Here is a 21,502-nt window from a genome sequence, read left to right as displayed (position 1 = left end):
GGCATTCTGGGATAGCGGAGGACTGACCTCTGGTCCCACGGAGGAGGCGTTCCTGTCACCTCCCGTAGTCTCCCTGGGCAGCCCTGTAGTCCGGCGGCCCCCACCTGCCCTGGTACCCCTCCTTAAGATGGTGGGGACCCGCTTCACCTCGCCGAAGGCGCCCTCCCCACTTGGGCCCTGACGCTGGGGAGGGCCCGGCCGCTCCGGCAGGACCCCCCAGTGAGGGTGCGCCCCAGCAGCGTCGCGATCGAATGACAGCAACTCTCACGGGCAGCGAGGCCGGCGATCCTTCTGCTCCCAGGGGCCCCTTGCTCAGTGGCAGTAGGTGTCCCCCCAGCCATCGGGGGAGAAATGACCCCAGCTGGTAAGTGGCGATGTTGCCAAGGACAATTTGTAGGATGGGAATTTGTCCACTTGACAAAAGTTAAATTCCCCGTGTGCCAAGCTTCTAGGCAGCGTTTTCTGGGGGCGTCCACACCCAGGGGCCCCTTGCTCAGTGGCAGTAGCGGGGGCGGGGAAAAAGAGCCAGATTAGGCAGTGACCCGCCCTGGGGAAATGTCGACTTTCTGAGACTGAGTAGCTGGAGTGGAAGTCACGGTCCACGAATGATGAGCTGTGTGATCTTGGACAAATTACTACATCGGCCCTGCTTACGCTGCAAGGATGTGGCGAGAGAGAAAAATTAAAAGCGCTATGCAAATTTAAGCTAGTAATACAGGTAATATGAGTGTGTCTAGACCTTATGCACCACAAAGGAAAAAGCCAGGTCACCCTGTGGAACTACTTTTCCTCCAGACACAACGAGATAATTGCAGACAAGGGAAGAGTTGTTTTACCAGTTAAACATGGTAAAACTCAATGATGAAGTGTCCCTGGCCCCAATGAGCTTTTTTTTTTTTTTAATCAAAATTGTGGTAAAAAAAAAAAAGATGGGAGCAATATAATTTCTAACAGTAAAGGAAGGCTTAAAAATATAAATCGGTTACATAATAGAATATTACTGATTCAAAATCATGGTTTTTGAAAATTATTTAATGACATGGGAAAATATGCATAATATATTTCAGAAAGCAAAAATATACAGCATGGTCCGAGTTTACATGTGTGTGTATTTTGTGCCTATAAAAATTATAGCAAGAAATATTACTTTTTGCACATTACTTTTTGCACAAAAGTAATAAAAGTATTTTGCACAAAATATTTTGCGCAAAAGTATTTTGCACAAAATATTTTGCACAAAATATTACTTTTTGCACAAAAAGATGGGAGCAATATAATTTCTAACAGTAAAGGAAGGCTTAAAAATATAAATCGGTTACATAATAGAATATTACTGATTCAAAATCTTGGTTTTTGAAAATTATTTAATGACATGGAAAAATGTGCATAATATATTTCAGAAAGCAAAAATATACAGCATGGTCCCAGTTTACATGTGTGTGTATTTTGTGCCTATAAAAATTATAGCAAGAAATATTACTTTTTGCACATTTTCCCAAAATGTCTATGAGCCTGTAGCATTTTAATAATCAGAAATATAAATGCCTTTTTTTTTTTTTTTTTTTGCGGTACGTGGGCCTCTCACTGTTGTGGCTTCTCCCGCTGTGGAGCACAGGCTCTGGATGCGCAGGCTCAGCGGCCATGGCTCACGGGCCCAGCCGCTCTGCGGCATGTGGGATCTTCCTGGACCAGGGCACAAACCCGTGTCCCCTGCATCGGCAGGCGGACTCTCAACCACTTCGCCACCAGGGAAGCCCATAAATGCCTTTTATTTTTTTTAAAGGAAATGATAATTTTATCCACCTGTCTTGGATGTTTTTCATTTTTTATATACAGTAAGAAATAATTTATATACAGTAAAATCCACCCATGTCGTTTAGAATGCTGTGAGTTTTAATAAATGCATATAGTCATGTAACCACTGTCACAATCAAATCCTAGGACAGTTCCATCATCCCCCCAAATTCTCTCATGCCCCACCTCATCCCCTGGCAACCACTGACTAGATTTCTGTCCCTATAGTTTGACTTTTCCAGAATGTCATATAAATGGGATCATACAGTATGTCACCTCTTGAGTCTGGCTTCTTTCACTCAACATAATACATTTGTATATCATCCATGTCGTTGCATGGATCAGTAGTTTATTTCTTCTTGCTGAGTGGTAATCCACTATCTGGATATACCACAGTTTGTTTATCCATTCCCTGGCTGAAGGACGTTTGGGTTGTTTCTAGTTTGGGGCAATTATGAATAAAACTGCTATAAACATTCATATGCAGGTTTTTGTGTGAACATAAATTTTCATTTCACTTGGGTAAATACGTAGAAGCGGGATTGTTGGGTTGTATAGTAAGTCTGTGTTTATAAGAAACTGGTCAACTGTTTTCCAAAGTGGGCTGTTATCATTTTCGCATTCCTGCCAGCAATGGATGAGCGTTCTGGTTGCTCACAGCGCTTATGTTTAATGATGATAATAATAGCTCACATTTCCTAGCCCTTATTATATGCCAGGCACCATGCTAAGTATACACTGTCTCAATCTACATGGCAGTGCTGAGGTTGGTAGTTATTATCATCATCTGCTATTCACAGATGAGAAAATTGGGATGTAGTTAAAAACTAACAAAAAACGTCCCCAAGGTTCCATAACCAACTCTTCCTGCCATTCATTCATTCGTTCAATAAATTTATTGAACGAATAAATGAATGTTCCCGCTGGCAAGAGGCACCAGGCCAGGTGCTGGGACTTTAGCAACCGACCAAATAGACCAAGTGCCTGCCTCCACGGAACTATTTCCAGGTATGAAAAGGGTATTCATACAAATAAGCAAAGAACTGTGTTAGGTCTAATGAAAGACAAGTAAAGCATACTATGAAAGACGATATTGATAGAGTGCTCTGATTGGATTTGGGGGGTCAGGAGAGGCTTCTTTGAGGAAGTGACTTTTAAGCTGAAGCAAAGGGTGGGGTGTGAACAGGAGATGACAGACAAAAGGAACAGTATATGCAAAAGCCACGAAGATAGAAGAAATTGGCCAGGGTGATGGGACTTTCAAAGCCGAGGGGAGAATGGAACAAGAAGAGGCCGAAGAAATGGGCAGTGCCAGATGGTGGAGACTCTTGAAGGTCATTTGAGAGATGGGAAGCCTTTGAAGGATTGTAAGCAGAGGAGTGACAGGACCAGCTTACCAGGCCTGTCATCAGCCCTAGTCCCCTCATTTTTGTTTTCTCTGCTTCCAAGTGGCCCACAATGTCGTGGAGAGTCATGATACCAGGGTGACCGTCTCCAATACAAAGTCATGCTGTCCCATGGCCACTGATTGTCCCTTTACAAGTGCCTTGTCAACTCTCATTGCATTCCCCCTGCAACTCCAACCTTTCCCTGTGCTGACGCTCCCAACTCCCTTCTCCCCCTTCTCCCTATTTCCAGATAAGATAATAATAATGAATGTAAGTTTGGGTTTAAGAGAGTTACACGGTACAAAAGTCTAGGAAGATAAAAGAGCAGAGAGATAGGTGGACATCAGGTGAAGAAAACTGCATTAAATAGCAACAGGCTGGACTTCCCTGGTGGCACAGTGGTTGAGAGTCTGCCTGCTAATGCAGGGGACACGGGTTCGAGCCCTGGTCTGGGAGGATCCCACATGCCGCGGAGCGGCTGGGCCTGTGAGCCACAGCTACTGAGCCTGCGCATCTGGAGCCTGTGCTCCAGCAACAAAAGAGGCCTCGATAGTGAGAGGCCCGCGCACCGCGATGAAGAGTGACCCCCCGCTTGCCGCAACTAGAGAAAGCCCTCGCACAGAAGTGAAGAACCAACATAGCCAAAAATAAATAAATAAACAAATGTGGGTTAAAAAAAAAAAATATAGCAACAGGCTAGGGCTTCCCTGGTGGCACAGTGGTTGAGTCCGCCTGCTGATGCAGGGGACATGGGTTCCTGCCCCGGTCGGGGAGGATCCCACATGCCGCGGAGCGGCTGGGCCCGTGAGCCATGGCCGCTGAGCCTGCGTGTCCGGAGCCTGTGCTCTGCAATGGGAGAGGCCACAACAGTGAGAGGCCCGTGTACCACAAAAAAAAAAAAAAAAAAAACTTTTATGTCCTAAATATAACATTGTTCAATATTCGATAGCTTCCTCCACCCCAATCCCCCATGGAGATTTGTTGCTTTGAGAGATCACTCTCACAGCCATCTCTAGTCTCCACATCTTTTCTGTCCGCACTTGGCTTTCTCTCCTTAGTGTCAGTCACACATTTTCAAATGCCTGTGAAAATCTTCACTTTGCTTATCATCGGTTTCTCTTTATCTTTGCCCTCACTGCCCTAGCCTAAGCACATTTATCTGTTGGGTTTAGAGTTTAGCATTTGATGGAGAGGCAGTCCAGTAGTGCAATCGGTTAGCGCCCGGGGTACTTATACAGCATTTTACGGGCAGAATTAATCCACTACACCAAATGACAGCAAATGGTTTCAGGGACTAATACAATACAGTGCATTTACATAGTACTTTAATGAACAGTGTAAATGTTTTCATATATGTTATTATTATTATCTTGGCCAGAAGGCTTGTGGGATCCTAGTTCCCTGACCAGGGATTGAACCTGGGCCCCCTGCAGTGGAAGCTCGGAGTCCTAACCACTGGACCACCAGGGAATTCCGCATATATGTTATTTCTTTTTTTTTTTTTAAGTTTTTAAAATTTATTTATTTATTTTTGGCTGCGTTGGGTCTTGGTTGCTGCGTGTGGGCTTTCTATAGTCGTGGCGAGCGGGGGCTACTCTTTGTTGCAGTGCACGGGCTTCTCATTGTGGTGGCTTCTCTTGTTGCAGAGCACGGGCTCTAGGCGTGTGGACTTCAGCAGTCGTGGCACATGGGCTCAGTGGTTATGGCTTGTGGGCTCTAGAGCGTAGGCTCAGTAGTTGTGGCACACGGGCTTAGCTGCTCTGCGGCATATGGGATCTTCCCGGACCAGGGCTCAAACCTGTGTCCCCTGCATTGCCAGGCGGATTCTTAACCACTGCACCACCAGGGAAGTCCTGTGTCATATTTTAGATTCCACGTATAAGTGATGTTGTATGGTATTTTCCTTTCTATTTCTGACTTCACTTAGTATGATAATCTCTACATACATTCATGTTGCTGCAAATGGCATTATTTCATTCTTTTTTATGACTGAGTAGTATTCCACTGTATATACGTACCACATCTTCTTTATCTATTCAGCTGTCGATGAACATTTAGGTTGTTTCCATGCCTTGCCTATTGTGAATAGTGCTGCTGTGAACATAGGGGTGCATGTATCTTTTTGAATGCTAGTTCTTAGTTTCCGGCATTTAAGTTTTCACCTACAATCTTGCTGAGCTGTAATTAATTCTTGGCGTTGAGATTGACTGTGCATGGCACAGGACACTACAGACTTAGCTTCATAGGAATGCTTTTCCTTCATTCATTTCTTAAGTACCAAGCACCTACATAACTGTAGTTTACTACATAGGTTAATAGAGCTCAGCCTATAAAAAGAAAAAACTAGATACTTAAATAGGAGCTTGGGTTGCTATAGATATTATGATGCCACTTTAAAAACAGAAACTGAGGGTGCTAGTAAGGATGAGAATCTTAATATTTTTAAGGATAAAGTTACCAGAAGGGATGAAGGCATTGTCTATGTTTGTGTGCCAAGATGTGTCTATGAACAAACCTGCTCTCACCCCGAGAATTCCTTTCAAAACCAGTGAAAACCCACTTTGAAAGATAATCTACAATAATTAAAATATCAAATCACTTCTGACTTATTAAAAATGAGGTATGTGAAAATCTTAACATTGAAAATGCTTATGATAAGTGAAATATTAATATTCAAAATTAATTTAAAGGGACTTCCCTGGTGGTGCAGTGGTTAAGAATCCACCTGCCAATGCAGGGGACTCGGGTTTGAGCCCTGGTCTGGGAAGATCCCACATGCCACAGAGCAACTAAGCCCGTGCGCCACAACTACTGAGCCTGTGCTCTAGAGCCTGCAAGCCACCACTACTGAGCCCACGTGCCACAACTACCGAAGCCCGCGCGCCTAGAGCCCGTGCTCCGCAACAAGAGAAGCCACCGCAATGAGAAGTCTGTGCACCACAACAAAGAGTATCCCCCGCTCACCACAACTAGAGAAAGCCCAGGAGCAGTGACGAAGACCTAACCACAGCCAAAAGTAAATAAATAAAAATTTAAAAATTAATTTAAAGCATGATCTCAATGAAATATATAATAAATGCATACAAAGAAGACTGGGAAGAATTCTACTAAAATGTTAATAATCTGAGAGTATTATCTCTCAGTGGTGGCATTATTTATGATTATTATTTTCCATATTGCACAGGTTTTACTTTTTTTTTTTTTTTTTTTTTTGTGGTACGCGGGCCTCTCACTGCTGTGGCCTCTCCCGTTGCGGAGCACAGGCTCCGGACGCGCAGGCTCAGCAGCCATGGCTCACGGGCCCAGCAGCTCCGCAGCATGTGGGATCTTCCCAGACCGGGGCACGAACCCGTGTCCCCTGCATCGGCAGGCGGACTCTCAACCACTACGCCACCAGGGAAGCCCCAGGTTTTACTTTTTAAAGTATTACTTTTATGACCAAAAAACTTTTAAAAAAAGGAAGAAATAATATGAGTTAAAGTAAGCAAAATCAATATTTTATGGAATTACTTATGAGACATGAAGACACTGAAAATTGTTGACCTGATGATTTAAGAAGGCAGCTGAATTTGTTCACAGCAATTTGCTGGCTCTAACTCATTTCAAAGGTAATTTCCTTAATGGATCAAAGTCCTTGAATACTTTTTAAGCTTGTAGGACTCACTCTACTTTTAGTTAGGTGTAGCCATCTGCCAACAAGCAAATTTTTGCATTTATAGCAAAGGAAAGGCGTATGTGAAAGGACTTTGAAAAAACATAGAGCAATACACAAAGGCAAGCACTATATAATCAGCTCTTTCTGTAAATTATGGTTTTTGTTGACAGGGATCATTATCACTGTGTACAAAAGCAAAGACTTTCCTGTGGTGTGCAGCTGTGGCCACTGTTTGCCAAAGCCACGTGCTTGTGTGTGACTGTGCTTCTCGGACTCACAGTTTGCTATTGCAAATAGTCCGGGATAAAACTGAGGAAGCTGCAGTCTGGAAGCTGGCTAAGGCAGGCCTAGGGCATCTTCAACCCAATAGATGTTTATTGAGAAGCTTACCTGCAAGTTACAGTGCTGTGGGGTTACCAAGAGAAAGACCAATAATCCCTGGCCTCTGCCCTGCATATAGTTTTGTTTTTTTTTTTGTCTGCGCCAAGTGGCATGTGGGATCTTAGTTCCTGGTCCAGGGATCGAACCTGTGCCCCCTGCAGTGGAAGTGTGGAGTCTTAACCACTGGACCGCCAAGGAAGTCCCTGCCCTGCATATAGTTTACATGTATTTTTGAAAAGATCTCACCTAATTCTCACAGCCACCCTGTGAGTTAGGTAGAGGAACCCCCATTTACAGGGAAGAGTAGGGAGTTTTCTCCATGTCACACAGCTTCTGAGTAGCAGAGCCAAAACAGGCACTCAGGTCCGCTACTCCTAACCCTGGAGCTGAATGCCATGGCTGCCTCCTGGACAGATAGGCCCCACCTGCCCATCAGGAGCATTCTGTCTGGAGGGGAAACACAAATGCAGGTATCAGTGAAAGGTGTTGATCAGGTGGTGTTACTGAGTGCAAAGTACAAGAGGAAAAAAAAGGGCAGGCAACTAACTTCCTCCTGGCCACACTCTGAGTCCTGAGAGCAAGCTGCCTCCTTGAAATGCTGTCTGGCTTTTGCTGATGGTAGCCTGAAGGGAGCGATGTTCCATTAACGGCCATCACTGTCTTTCTCTTTGTCTGCCTCATTTCATCTTTCTCTACGTCTTACAGCCCGTTTCCTCTTGTTCGCTTGTTGTGAATTCCAATCTCTGGATCCGTATCTCTATGCCTGTTTTCCTGTGTTGAAGGCTGTATCTTGGCCTTTTTATTCCCTGTATCTATCTCAGTCTCTTCCGATGGATCTTCTTTCTCTGCTGTGTCTTTCTCTCCATGTCTCTTCCTATCACTTCATTTCTCCTCGTTCCTGCTCTGTTTCTGCTTCACCTGTCCCTAATGCAGAAAGGAAGTGAGGTTCTAAACAAAATAATTTTCATTTCAGTAATGTTTCATTTTCTCTGTTGTGACTTTTAAAGTAGATGAGTGGATGGAGACCTCCAAGTTCTCTTTCAGTTCAGATGCTTGATGTGAAGATGTTTCACGTGTGAATCTCAACCTTTTTTCCGATAGATGCAAGGTAGCAGCCCACACATCACATAATGATATTCACTTGAGTATTCTCAAAGCATTCTATAAGTAAATATGGAATTTTCAATTTAAGGTTGGAGAAACCAGGGAGCAGACGTGGGGAGAGTCGTGTATCTTATCCCCTAATGGTATCCAGATTGGGATCTAAAGGAATGGAAGAGATGGGGACAGAAAAACAGGATCATATACCTCAGTGGCAGAAGAAACCACCTAGAAAGCCCACCACAGCCCTCCCAAACTGGGAGCTTTATTAGTTCCCATTCAAGGGGTGTAACTCTGATTCGGTAAAGAAGTCTTAACATCCAGTAACCCAAGCTCACGCCTGAAACCCACAAAGGAAGCATAATCAAAACCTCCTTAAATCCCAACCCTACAGCATGAGGTAGTTGAAATCACCCTGGAACATGAATCAGGAGTCCAGGGTGCTAATTTGAGACTTGCCACTTTGTAGGGTGGCAATTCAGTTTACCATTTGCATCCAAGTCTCCTTATCTATAAAATGAAAATAATATGTTCACCTACCTCACTGGGTTATTTTGAGAACCAAGTGAGATAATATATGTAAAGTGCTTTGAAAAATTATAGTTATATATAAATATAAAATGGCGTTAATAATAGCAGCATCAGAGCCCATAAACTCCACCCCACACATTTATATTTGTGGGTAAACAATTAGGAACAGTGGTTATTAATCAGAAACCACATTGTGAAAAAGAATTATGTACTCTCTCCTTGCTTATCAAGTTTGAAGGCAGAATAGTCATTAAGCACATTGACCTTGAAGGCAGAAAATACTGAATTCAAATCCCAACTCTGCTACCAGCAGTGTGACCTTAGCAATATTTTAGTTGCTTTGGGTCTCATTTTGCAGACACACACTCACTCACACAGAGTGAGGACAACAGATTTTTCGTGAGGAACCAATGAGATAACTCATGCAAAATGTTGGATCCAGTACCTGGCACATAGTAAGTACTCAATAAGCATTAGCTTTAAAAAGTATCAAACATCTCTTGAGCGCTTGCAATGTGCCAGGTATAACTTAGGAAACAAAACAAAAAGACTCTGGGTTTTTTTTTGTTGTTTTTTGGGGTTTTTTTGGCCGTGCCAAACGGCATGCAGGATGTCAGTTCCCCAACCAGGGATCGAACCTGGGCCTGGCAGTGAGAGCACCTAGTCCTAACCACTGGACCGCCAGGGAATTCCCGACATGGTCCTGCTTCAAGGAAAGCGCATACAAATAAAAACCAACATGCTCACTACTCAAATGCAAAGGCAGTTTAGAAAATGAACTTATAAACCTGCCTGGAGAGACAGGTAAATTGAAACCTTCTTGCAGGAGGAAACATTTGACTCAAGACTTCTGAAGGGTGAGTAGAAGTTTGTGTAAAAACGAGCTTGATGTTTTTTGACTTTATCGTTTGCCCACTTGAAAAGCCAGGGCTCACTTTATGCTTGTTGCCCTTCTGGTGATTCAACCTAAACATTTTGGTGACTTCATGAGCATGGTGTTGGAAACTGATTTTACTGGTTATTTTCTATGCATGAAACATCTGTTGTTTTGTTTTCATTTCATAGACTCCTTAAGAGCTGTACAAACGACTTCTTGCATAGGGAGTAGATTGATTGCCATCACTGAAAAGTATTGGTATCCTTGATGTATGTTGCTGACCCCTTTAAGAAGAGAAGGCAGGGAGGACTTGTGACCACTTGTCCCTCTCTGGAAAAGCTGGAGCTGGAGGTGACTGGGATAAACGGGTAGGGAGTAGAAATTGCAATGCAGAAGGATTTGTTGTTCTGGAGAGAATGGAAGATAGCTGTCCTTTACCCACATGCAAATGTGAATGTACAGAAAGCTTTTTATTAGTCAGATATCTTGCTACCAAATTGAAGTATCCTTCTTATTTCACCAAGGGTGTTACTGGTGAATTTGGGAGTTAGAGATGTTGCCCTAAGTGGAAGAAATATCAGACTTTTCTTTGGGTTTTCTGCTTCCTTAATGTTGCTTCCTAAATCCCTCACCTTAACTACATATACGACGACGTTAAAAGCTGTGTTTACATCGGCCTCTACACCAGCAACAGCCATGTTAGAGAAATTTAATTGACATCTAAAGAAATAATGTTACCTTATAAAAGTCGTAGAATCTTAAGAATTTTGAGCTGGAAGAACCTAAGAGAACTTGTAATTCAGCTTTTTCATTTCACAAATAAGGAAACTGGCCCAGGGAGGCTGAGCCCAGATGTTCCAAAGTACTCTTATGGGGCTTTGGTTAGCATTTTGCATGATGGCGATTTGAAGAGACCCACAGTACCTTTCAATTGCTGTAGACATAAACGAATTGTCTTTCCCCCCACATTCGTAAGCTGAGGAAGATACAGACCAAAGTAAAACTCTGGCAAGTCCCAAGAGAAGAGAAGCCGGTAATACTGAAGTTACTGTATTGGTGCCACGTGCCTGGTGCTGAATGAAAATGATTCGATTCCTCCCACCCAAGTTCAGGGCATTTGGCCCGAGAACTTTGAAGTAAGGACAACGCTGTCAACAACAACAACGAAACAGTCACCAAGACGGGACAGCATCTTGACCCAAAGCCTAGAGACAGTACCGCAGTACCACGGAAAGTCTGCAGCCGTGAGATTCCACCTCGATGTGTGGCTTGAGAGAGGAACTGCTGGATCGATGCTCCTCTGGAGAAATTTCGGCGGTTGGCAGGACGTGGAAAAGCCATCTCTGGCCGGCAGAAAGACCATTTCCTTAAGCCTCCCACTTGGAAGCGGGAGTGCTTCATAGATAAGTCAGGCAAGCAGACGGCCTCAAGCCCACCCGCCCTCTCCTTCCTTCGCCGGGAGACGCCCACTGCCCTGTTCCCGCCGGGCCACGCCCCTGCCCCGCGGGCTCACCCCACCCTGCTGGTCGGGGGGTCTAGGCCCGGAGCCTTTTCCTACCTGGCCCTCTAGGGGCCTCCCCCACCCGCCCGCGTCGCCCGGTGGGCAGGTGCGGGGCAGTTCGTCAGCCAGGCGGGTCCCCGAGGGAGAGGGAGGCGTCAGCGGTGACGGAACAGAAGCCCCGAGAGCCTCGGCACTTCCTCCACAGCCTCGGCCCGGCGGCGGCCACTCGCGCGCTGGTCGGGTGCGCAGCGTCCGCTCACTCGGGGCCCGGCGGGCAGCACCTCCCGCTGCCGCCTACTCGCCGGCCGGGAAACCAGGGGAAGCCTCGGGGCCCAGGGGCGGTGGCGGCGAGACCCCGCCCCGCCCGGCCAGCCCGCTCCTATCGCGGTCCGCGGCCTGGTCACGCGGGAGTGGCGCCGCGGGCTAGGGACCAGCGCCCGGCGGCTGCCGGAGTCGCGGCGGGCCGGGGCCGGGACGGGGGGCGGAGGGCGGAGGGTAGAAATAGGGGCGGGCGGGCCGCGTCAGTCCCGGAGCCGCGCGCGCGGAGCCGACCGAGCCACGCCGAGGGCGCCGAGTTAGGCGGCCGAGCCCGAGCACCCATGCTGCTGCCGCTGGCCTGCGGCTCGCTCTTCTTCCCGGGGCTCTTCGGGCTCTGCACCTGGGGGCTGCGGCGCGCTCGGCCCGCCTGGACCCAGAACGACTGCGTGCTGATCAGCACCAGGTACGGGGCGAGGCCGCGCCGCCGCCCGACCACGCGTCCCGGCTGCGCCCGCCCAACGCCGAGCCCAGGGCGGAAAAGGGGGGCGACAGGAAGCGAGGGGGCCGCCTCCCGGGTCCTCGCCCAGTCCACGGCGCGGGCCGGAGCGCTCCGAGGACCCTGTGAAGACTGCCCCCGGAGGGAGGGAGGCGGAGGAGGGTGGAGCGGAAGCAGGCTGGAGGGTGGGGGGCTGCCCACACTGATGAGGACCGGGAGGGACGTCTCCCCGATGCTGACATCTGCCAGCTGCTTTGGGAGTCGGGAGCGCGGCGGCGGCCCTACCGTTTTCCTCGGCGCCCTGGCGGCCTGGGGAAGTCAGGTTGAAGAGTTCTGGCTTCATGCTGTCCATGGGACTGGACTGAGCACGCTTCCCGTCCCCCCTCCCCCCTTTTCTCTTTTCTATCGCACGTTAGGCTGGTTTCTTCAGTGCAGGCTGTGTTGGCCACCGGGTCTGGGATCATCATCATCCGCTCCTGTAGCCACGTGATCACCGACAGGTAACACCAATGCCAGGTGAAAGCTACACAGATCACAGCGCTGGACTTTTTCGAAGCTTCCGCATTTGAGTGGCTCACAGGTCCTAGTTCTTTATCAGCATGTGCCGTCAGGCAGCTGATTAATGGGTGAAACTTGGGCACCATAACTAGTTCCCTCCTCCTCTCCTCACCCTCAGCATCGCCAGCTTAGGAGAAAGTAAACTGAAGAAATGCTAGACCATGACAGAGCCTGAGTCTGATTTAAGGTGGTGTGTTAGAGGACAGTGTGGTCCAACGACCCAGGTTCTTTATGCGATAGATAAATGTGAAAATTATTCAAAAGTGGAAGTATGGCTTTTGGTTCTTTTAAATGATCTCCCTGGGGTTCTGCTGTGGAGCATTCATTGGCCAAGATAGGATGTGTGGTTAGCAGAGCCCTGCTATGGAAAGGAACAAATCCACCACCCCTTTCCTTACAAATGCTGCTCTTGTCTTTCCTCTGAAAGATAAAGGTGATGAAGAGTTTTCTGGAGCTTTCAGAAAGCTGACTCGAATGGGTGTGAAAGTTCAGTCCACAGGCAGGACAGGAAATGTGCATTCAGTGAAACAAATTATAGCGACCAGGATGGTCTACTTTGTATAGTATTTAGACCTGGGTAACAGTGGTGTGCCCCCCACCCCATTTTAAAGCCATCCTTTTCACCTGTCTTCCTAGAATCACCCTTTCCTCCTCACAGTTAAGTTGAAGAGCAACTGTGATATGTGCAGGGAAAGTTAATATCCTTTCCTGATCCCTTTCTCATGTTGACTCTATTACCTGTCCTGGTTTTCACCTGTTGGGAATGGAATGGGAGGGGAGCCCGAGAGGGGCATCTATCTCACTGTGGCCTGCAAACTTAGTGCCTGGCTCTTATTTGGGCTTAACCCCGCCATCACGATTTTCGCGCTTTTCTTTTGCCTTTTTTTTTTTTTTTTTAGAGAAAACCAGTTATTGGCGATGAATTGTAGATGCTGAGAGAAGACAGGACAAATGACTTTGATTGCATACACCAAAGACTAACAGCATTTTCTCAGCTGGGTTCAATTTTTATTTTAATTGAGCATTTCCTGATGGTGCAGCAAGCTCCCTCACTGCCCCCAGTTTGTCAGGTCAAACTTGAAACCTGCCTCCTTCGCAGAGATTAAGCTAAGACAGATGCAGCCCCCACGGCACTTGAGGGCAAGCAGCAGGCAGCTGCTACACATTTCAGGAAGAGATCTGCACACAATTAACTTTCTGTTCTATAGCACGGTTGTGTTCTCCCCTCAGAAGCCATGTGTCTTAGTGGCTTGAGCATGGTAGCAAATCTAAGTTTGGCTTTTAGGGTCCTCCTTTTGTATATCTTTATGCCTTAGATTCATCCTCTACTTGCAAAATAGAGACAGACACCACCTTCTGTGCCCTCAACTTACATGGATGCACAAGGATGCTCTCAAGGCACCTAATCATCTGGAAAAAAAAAAGCCCTTTGGGGTTCATAGTCTGTACATCCAAATATTTTTCTATTCTATGTCTTTTAATTTTAGGCCTTCATATAGAATGTCTGTAGGTAGGAGGGGGTGTCTATGAATCTTCCCAAATTATCTGCAGGGTGTGATGCGGAGCCAGGGGTTTCATCAGCTCCTTAAAGAGACCCAGATCCCTATTTCTCAATGTAAGCGCTTCCTTTTTTTTTTTTTTTTTTTGGCCACACCGCTCGCTTACATTTAAGTAAGTGCTGATATTTTTTACATTTAAAAGGACCCTCAATGGGAACTGAGAGGAACCTGGCGGTCCAGTGGTTAGGACTCTGGTCTGACTGCCGAGGACCTGGGTTCAATCCCTGGTCTGGGAACTAAGATCCCACAAACTGCGTGGTGTGGCCAAAAATAATAATAATAATAATAAAAGTACTCTCATACTTTTAACTTTCTAATCTTCACAATAACTTTGTCAGGAAAGTAAGACAAGGATTATTATTATTATTTTTTTAATTATCTTCATTTTATAAAAAAAGTTACGGTCGGGCTTCCCTGGTGTCGCAGTGGTTGAGAGTCCGCCTGCCGATGCAGGGGACACGGGTTCGTGCCCCGGTCCAGGAAGATCCCACATGTCGCGGAGCGGCTGGGCCCGTGAGCCATGGCCGCTGAGCCTGTGCGTCCGGAGCCTGTGCTCCGCAACGGGAGAGGCCACAACAGTGAGAAGCCCGCGTACCGCAAAAAAAAAAAAAAGTTAAGGTCCAGGCTAGTGCTAGCTAAGATTATAATCCAGATTGCTCACTGGTAAGTCTTCAGGGAATTCAACTAACAGCCACAATTTCGCATCTTATTGAATTGGTACTGTGTGCAAAATTTTAAAACCCTAGGCTCCACTCAAGGGGAGAGGTCAGTTATATTTCAGATGAGTTTTGTTTTTTTTTTTTTTGCGGTACGCGGGCCTCTCACTGCTGTGGCCTCTCCCGTTGCGGAGCACAGGCTCCGGACGCTCAGGGTCAGCGGCCATGGCTCACGGGCCCAGCCGCTCCGCGGCATGTGGGATCTTCCCGGAGCGGGGCACGAACCCATGTCCCCTGCATCGGCAGGCGGACTCTCAACCACTGCGCCACCAGGGAAGCCCTCAGATGAGTTTTTAATTGCTCTTCATAGTTGTTTTACTTTGGAATTGCTTCAAGAAAGCGATGGAGACCACAGGTGGGCAGTAGAATAAATATTGCATCTTTTTGCCTCATTGGAACTTGGCTGATTAATTTCCCTGAATGTATATTGTTTGCCATTACTTGTTTGCCTATTTCACTGCTTACTCATTATTTAGTTTTGTTGTGGTAAGTGTGGAATCATTCAGGAACAGAAATGTGAATGGCGCTCTATATTCCCAATGTTGCAGTTCAGTGGACCGGCTCCTTAGGTTAAATGAAGACAAGGTTAAAAATATAGATTTGAGGTCCTGGGCGCACCATGTGTAGTCTCTGAGGCTTGGAGCCCTTTATAACTGCAGGCGATTCTGATGTTCAGGTAGTTTTTTGTGTGTGTGTGGTATGCGGGCCTCTCACTGTTGTGGCCTCTCCCACTGTGGAGCACAGGCTCCAGACGCGCAGGCTCAGCGGCCATGGCTCACGGGCCCAGCCGCTCCGTGGCATGTGGGATCTTCCCGGACCGGGGCACGAACCCGTGTCCCCTGCATCGGCAGGCGGACTCTCAACCACTGCGCCACCAGGGAAGCCCTCAGGTAGTTTAAGAACCATAAAACTAAATGGTTTCTTCTACGTAAACATGGGCGCTTGATAAAACTCTGCTGACTTAGTCTAATCCTTCCCAGGATAGTACATAATTTCAATTTAGATTTTGTTTTTCATGTAGATTTTCTGTAGAGTGACTATTTGGGGAACAAAATTTTGGAAATTGTAGAGACTTCCCTTCTAATCTGCTCTGGGACAGTGATAAACTATCATTTTGACTCAGCAAATATTGATTCAACCCCTTTGGACAAGTAAATGGGAACACTGGTCTTTTGTCCTAGCTTCTCTTTTGGTATCTGTCTACTGTAAGGTAGTCCTTGAGCTCTGCGCTCATTTGCAGAGATATTTTTCTTGAGTGAAACTGGGTTTAGCCATAGTATTGTAAAGAGAGTGGCCAGGGTTACTTCCTGGAAACTCCCTAGAGTGGGGTTGCAAACAGATGCCAGAGTAATGTCCCAACTATTGAGCAACTGAGTAGAGTTAAACTGGAAATACTGGGTTTGGGATTTGGGTCACTTTCCAAACCTGTTTCTTGGTGGGTCTGTTGAATCACTGGTAGAGATATCTGTATCAAAGTCAGCTTATATCACAAAGTACCAGAAAATCCATTACAAATGAGTAGCTAAACCAGGCAAATAGTGATGGCAAGTCACTGAAACACATGGTGCTGAGTGAATCCTTGCTTTCTACCTTTGACACTTACGAGTTTGCCTTGTAATTTAGAGAAGGTTGTTCACTCTCCTTATTGGTCAGCTTCAGCATGTTCATTGTAAAGTATCTGGAGTAAAAACAGCTGATTTAAGTACAAAGCTGATGCAGATGTGTTTAAGAAGAGGCTGGCTGTGAGCCTTCATAACTGATATCCATAATTACTTCTTGGACCATCCATATGCTTTCTTTCAGGCACTGGCTTGCCCGAGAGTATGTCTGGTTTTTGATTCCATACATGATCTATGACTCCTACGCCATGTACCTCTGTGAATGGTACCGAACCGGGGACCAGAGCAGCAAACATTCCCTCACCATTTTTCGAAACTTCCTAAGTAAAAACCGCCTCATGATCACGCACCACGCAGTTATTCTGTTTGTCCTTGTGCCGGTCGCACAGGTAATGGCCTCCCAGGACAGGCACCAGTAGGTTCAGCCACTCGTTTCTCCTGTTGAACTGGGTGTCCCAACCGTCAGGCTGCCCCCTTTTCTTCCCCTTTCCTGCTGCCCCCACTGCCCTCCTGCCAGCTGCTGCCACAGTGTAGAAAGGAATTAAATCTGAAATGTCTGTGATCCTCTTTACTGGCAATCCCCCAGCCCTCTGTGATACCCGAGCATTTGTCAAAGGTTCTGCCTTTAGTTCATACAATATAAAACCAATACATGATACAAAACAACATAAAAATTGTCTTAAAGAAAGAGTAGCTCCATCAACTGGTTATTTGGTCTGATAGTGCCCAGAGAGGGCTGTTTGCATTATTTTGATGTCACAAAAGCACAGACTCTCAAAGCAAATAGCCTCATAATTTCTCCCCAGATCCATTTTTTCCCATTAAAAAAACTCACCCAACAAGGAAGAGAAATGGGAATGCAGAGGGGAGACTAGTAATTCCCAAGTGCCTACCAGGTGACAGGTGCTTGATTTAAAAACTTGTAGCTTGGGGACTTCCCTGGGGGTCCAGTGGTTAGTACTTCACCTTCCAACACAGTGGGTGCGGGTTCGATCCCTGGTCGGGGAGCTAAGATCCCACATGCCTCACGGCCAAAAAACCAAAACATAAAAAACAGAAGCAAAACTGTGACAAATTCAATAAAGACTTTAAAAATGGTCTACATCAAAAAAAAATCTTAAAAAAAATTTGTTGCTTTCTAATAATCATTAGAAATTATTAGAAATAATTAGAAATGATAATTAGAAATTATTAGCCCTATACCATAGATGAAGAAACTGGGGCTCTATGAGTTTACGTACCTCACTCGGTGGTACTAAGAGACAGAACTGCTATCCCAATACTGCTTGCTTGCTTGCTTTTTTTGGCCACGCCTTGTGGCTTGTGGGATCTTAGTTCCCCAGCCAGGGATCAAAGCTGGGCCACAGCAGCAAAAGTGCCGAGTCCTAACCACTTGACCGCCAGGGAATTCCCTATACTGCTTTCTTGAAAGGATAAAAGGAGAGGTAGAGTGCATGACATTCTTTAATAAGTCTCTCTTGATTGTGTTGGGACCCTAACATCAGGCATGGGGCCTGGTGCATATTTCCTGGAACTGAACTGGCTTAAGTGCCCTTGGCATGACTAAGTTGGATACCCAAAAGTGGGCTGCAGACTTCCTTTTGGCTGACACTGAAATTCTCGAGAAAGCTCAGTGTGCGATGCAGTTGCCTCTGAACCATGAGGATTCCAAGTGCCCTTGCTATGGAGGCTGCACAGTGTGAACTGGTCTACACTGGCCTGTTTAGCACTTCCATTTCCCTGCATGGTTGCTCAGGGTTACCCTTTTCAATAGCCCTAGTTAGAATTTTCCTTCCAGTGGTTCCTTAACCTCCATTACTTATTTCCCTTTTTCCTCTTTTCCTCTGCAGAGGCTTAGGGGAGAGCTTGGGGACTTCTTTGTTGGCTGCATCTTCACGGCAGAACTGAGTACTCCGTTTGTGTCGCTGGGCAGAGTTCTGATTCAGGCACGTATGAAAGGAGTGGCAGAAAGAGTGCCGAGGGAACAGACTCTGCTTCTGGTAGATTAAGAGGGTCTGGAGAAACTTCTTTAGTGCTACCCATAGTGGGGTAGGAGACCCTTGAACAGACTTAAAGGTCAGTTGGTCTTTTGAGCCAGTGGGATTGAAAAACTGTCCATTTGATTCAAATTTGATCCAGTTCTTCATATATATTTTTCCTGGTCACAGAGTTTCTTTAACCCACCGTTCCTGTGCTCCCGTCAGCTGGGTGGCTTAGATCAAATTTCCCATCACTGTTGGAAACAATATGAGGCTCTCTGCATATACAAATACGGCAGTGCTCAATCATCTCTTCTGCAAGTGTCGGAAAAGGAAATGCTTGGCCTGTCCGTTGTGGGACTCAGGCTAGTCATTCCCTGAAAGTGACCCTGTGCTCTCCTTCCCTCTTTTGCAGCTAAAGCGGCAGCACACGCTGCTGTACAAGGTGAACGGAATCCTCACGCTGACCACCTTCTTCTTATGTCGGATCCTCCTTTTCCCCTTCATGTACTGGTCCTACGGCCGGCAGCAGGGACTGAGCCTGCTCCAAGTGCCGTTCCACATTCCTTTCTACTGCAATGTGGCCAACGCCTTCCTCATCGCTCCCCAGATCTACTGGTTCTCTCTGCTGTGCAAGAAGGCAGTCCGGCTCTTTGATGCTCCCCCAGCCAAAAAGGATGGTTAACTGCTCCATGAGTCAGGCAGTGAGGGCACCTCCTCCACTCAGTATTCCCATGGACCAAACTGCAGATTGTGCCCTGCGTGGCCTCAGCCTTCTGGGTATTGATAAGCAGAGGGATTTGAGTTTTTCTAAAGAATATTCCTATCGCCTCCCGCTTCTAACCTGCCCCTTTTGCAAAAGCACTTTTTTCTTAGTAACAACTATTGGATCCCATCAGACCTCCACTGGCAGGCAGCAAGGTGGTTTTAATGTGAAGCCCAAGGATCCTTCCTTGGGTCTTATCTCAAGGGCTCTGGAGGTAGAAGCATGGGGTGTGGAGATAGGTGGACCAAGGTGATAAGGAGCTGGGCACCTGCCTGGTCCTCATATTGGTGGCTCCCCACCTTTCCAGCCACTCAGGGAGTATCCACACGTACTGGGCCAGCAGAAGCAAGTGATGGGTTGGTTCTTTTCTTGTGATGTTGGCCTGGGAAGATCATTGTGGGTAGGAAGGTTTTTTATTGTTTACTAGGTAACCTGTTGGTCATTTGCCTTCATCCTTTCATCCATGTGCCAACATTGAATTCTCCTGTTTACCGACTTCCGATCAGAAGTCTCACTGGCGGGGCGGGGTGGGTGGCAGGGAAGGGAACCTGAAGCACCTGAGTAGGTAGGAAGGCCAATAGGTCAGCACCTCTGCAGGCCGACTTGGTTAGACCAGTGTCAAACTTGTGAGCTTGCTGTCAACAGTCACAGACACTATTCCCTTTTTAGCATGTCCCTCAAGCCCAGCCTTCCCCATGTCCACACACACAGGATGCTCTTATTAAAAACTATAGGGGTAAAGTGAAATGATGGCTACCGAGCTATTCACTGGGTAACCCCTCTTTGACACTGTCCTCTTCCTATGAAGCAGAACGGACTGCTGTATTCCAAACCAGGAGATGTCTCATCTAGACTGCCTCCTGGTAAGCCAGAGCTTGTGGTCCAAAGTCTGTTCCTATCTGACTTAACTGCCGTTTAGCCACGGAAGGCTGGAGAGCAAGAGTGCAAGTCAGCCCTGGCCAAATTATGTTCTGTGGACTGACTCCTTCACCCACCATTTAGATAGGATCCTCTGGTGCCAACACTAATTGTTCCTGAACAACAAGGATGGGTTTTAGAAACTGCTACCATGAAGTTTTTTCCCCAAGCAGTAGTGAAAAACTAGATTTAAAAAAGTGCCTTTTAATTCACTGTTTGTGAACTTTTAAAGTACTGAGTGTGTAACAGTGTCTCAAATTTTGACTATTTCAGTCTTTAATGGGTGCCATTTAAAAAACAAAATGCTGTAATTTTTTTTTACCGTTTTGTTTACTATCAGTGTATCTTTATAAATCACCCCTGTGGTGACTAAATTGCACTAATATTTTCCAACTTATTCTCATTTGTGAAATATATCCATGCCGACTTCTGGTAAGGCCTGTCCTGTGACCAACTTGAATGGCTGCTGTGTGCTATTGTTTCTGTTCTGTGCTCTTCTCCGTGAAACTGGCAGAGGTGGGCTGTTGCAGGGGAAGGGGGTGTGTGAATGCCGTCAGCCTCCAGCACAGCCTAGCTCATACCTCACTCTTAACATGTTTCTGTAACTCACGGTGCCAAGAGTACACTGCAGAGTTCTAGAGTTCTAGCCCAGTGGTCACGTAACTTTAGGCCCTTTCTTCCCAGGTGAATCCCAACTAGGAGTCAGGAGGGTGGAAGCCCAACTGTAGGCCGCAGACAGAGCCAGCCCACTTTAGGTGGTGGGGGGGGGGAACTTCAATACTGCCTCACTGTGATGGGGGGTATGGAGCTGTCCTTCCTTGCCTCCCAATTAAACACTTCACTAACGAGTCCTCATGGTTCTGGAATATATCCCGGGCACGCATTTGCACACACCGTTCCCTGCTCCCACATGTTCTTCAAAACCGTGACAACCGGGACTTCCCTGGTGGTGCAGTGGTTAAGACGCCACGCTCCCAGTGCAGGGGGCCCGGGTTCGAGCCCTGGCCAGGGAACTAGATCCCAAGTGCATGTCGCAACTGAGTTCGCGTGCCGCAACTAAAACAGCCGGCGAGTCACGACTAAGGAGCCCGTGAGCCACAACTAAGGAGCCCACATGCCACACTAAGATGCGATAGATAAATAAAACAAACAGAAAAACCAACCAACCAACCCACGACAACCCACCCCAGGCAGAAGATAATTACAGCCATCCTTTAAACACGTCTCTGCTGTGACTACCAGACAGCATCAGCACAGCCCCTTTGAGATCCACTGAACGGACAGAGTTCACACTGGGGGGCAGAAGTCCTCGATTCAGAAGAGACCCATCTTCCGGAGGTCACTGACCTCCCTCCCACCCACCCACCCAGCATTTAATGTTCCTGGTCCAACCCTCTCCTTTTAC

The 21,502-nt window shown here is 46.8% G+C and overlaps 1 protein-coding gene across 2 annotated transcripts; it reads left to right on the top strand.

Moving 5' to 3' along the window:
- The first annotated feature begins 240 nt into the window (after positions 1–240).
- Positions 241–20,557, top strand: TLCD3A (TLC domain containing 3A). 2 transcript variants are annotated; one of them, XM_081218224.1, is made up of 5 exons: positions 241–364; positions 9,916–11,949; positions 12,399–12,482; positions 18,285–18,380; positions 18,829–18,961. In XM_081218224.1, exons 2-4 carry the CDS (start codon positions 11,828–11,830, stop codon positions 18,340–18,342), a joined length of 264 nt encoding a protein of 87 aa, XP_081074350.1. In that variant the 5' UTR covers positions 241–364; positions 9,916–11,827; the 3' UTR covers positions 18,343–18,380; positions 18,829–18,961. The 2 variants fall into 2 exon arrangements, with proteins under 2 accessions (XP_081074350.1, XP_081074349.1); XM_081218223.1 differs by lacking the exon at positions 241–364 and adding an exon at positions 16,619–16,823 and having other exon boundaries at positions 11,697–11,949; positions 18,829–20,557.
- The last annotated feature ends 945 nt before the right edge of the window (positions 20,558–21,502 follow it).

This window comes from Mesoplodon bidens (genome assembly GCF_964165515.1).
Source record: "Mesoplodon bidens genome assembly, chromosome: 19".
NCBI classification, from domain to species: domain Eukaryota; kingdom Metazoa; phylum Chordata; class Mammalia; order Artiodactyla; family Ziphiidae; genus Mesoplodon; species Mesoplodon bidens.
The sequence above is the reverse complement of the archived record's forward strand: the minus strand, read 5'-3'. Positions and strand labels throughout refer to the sequence as shown.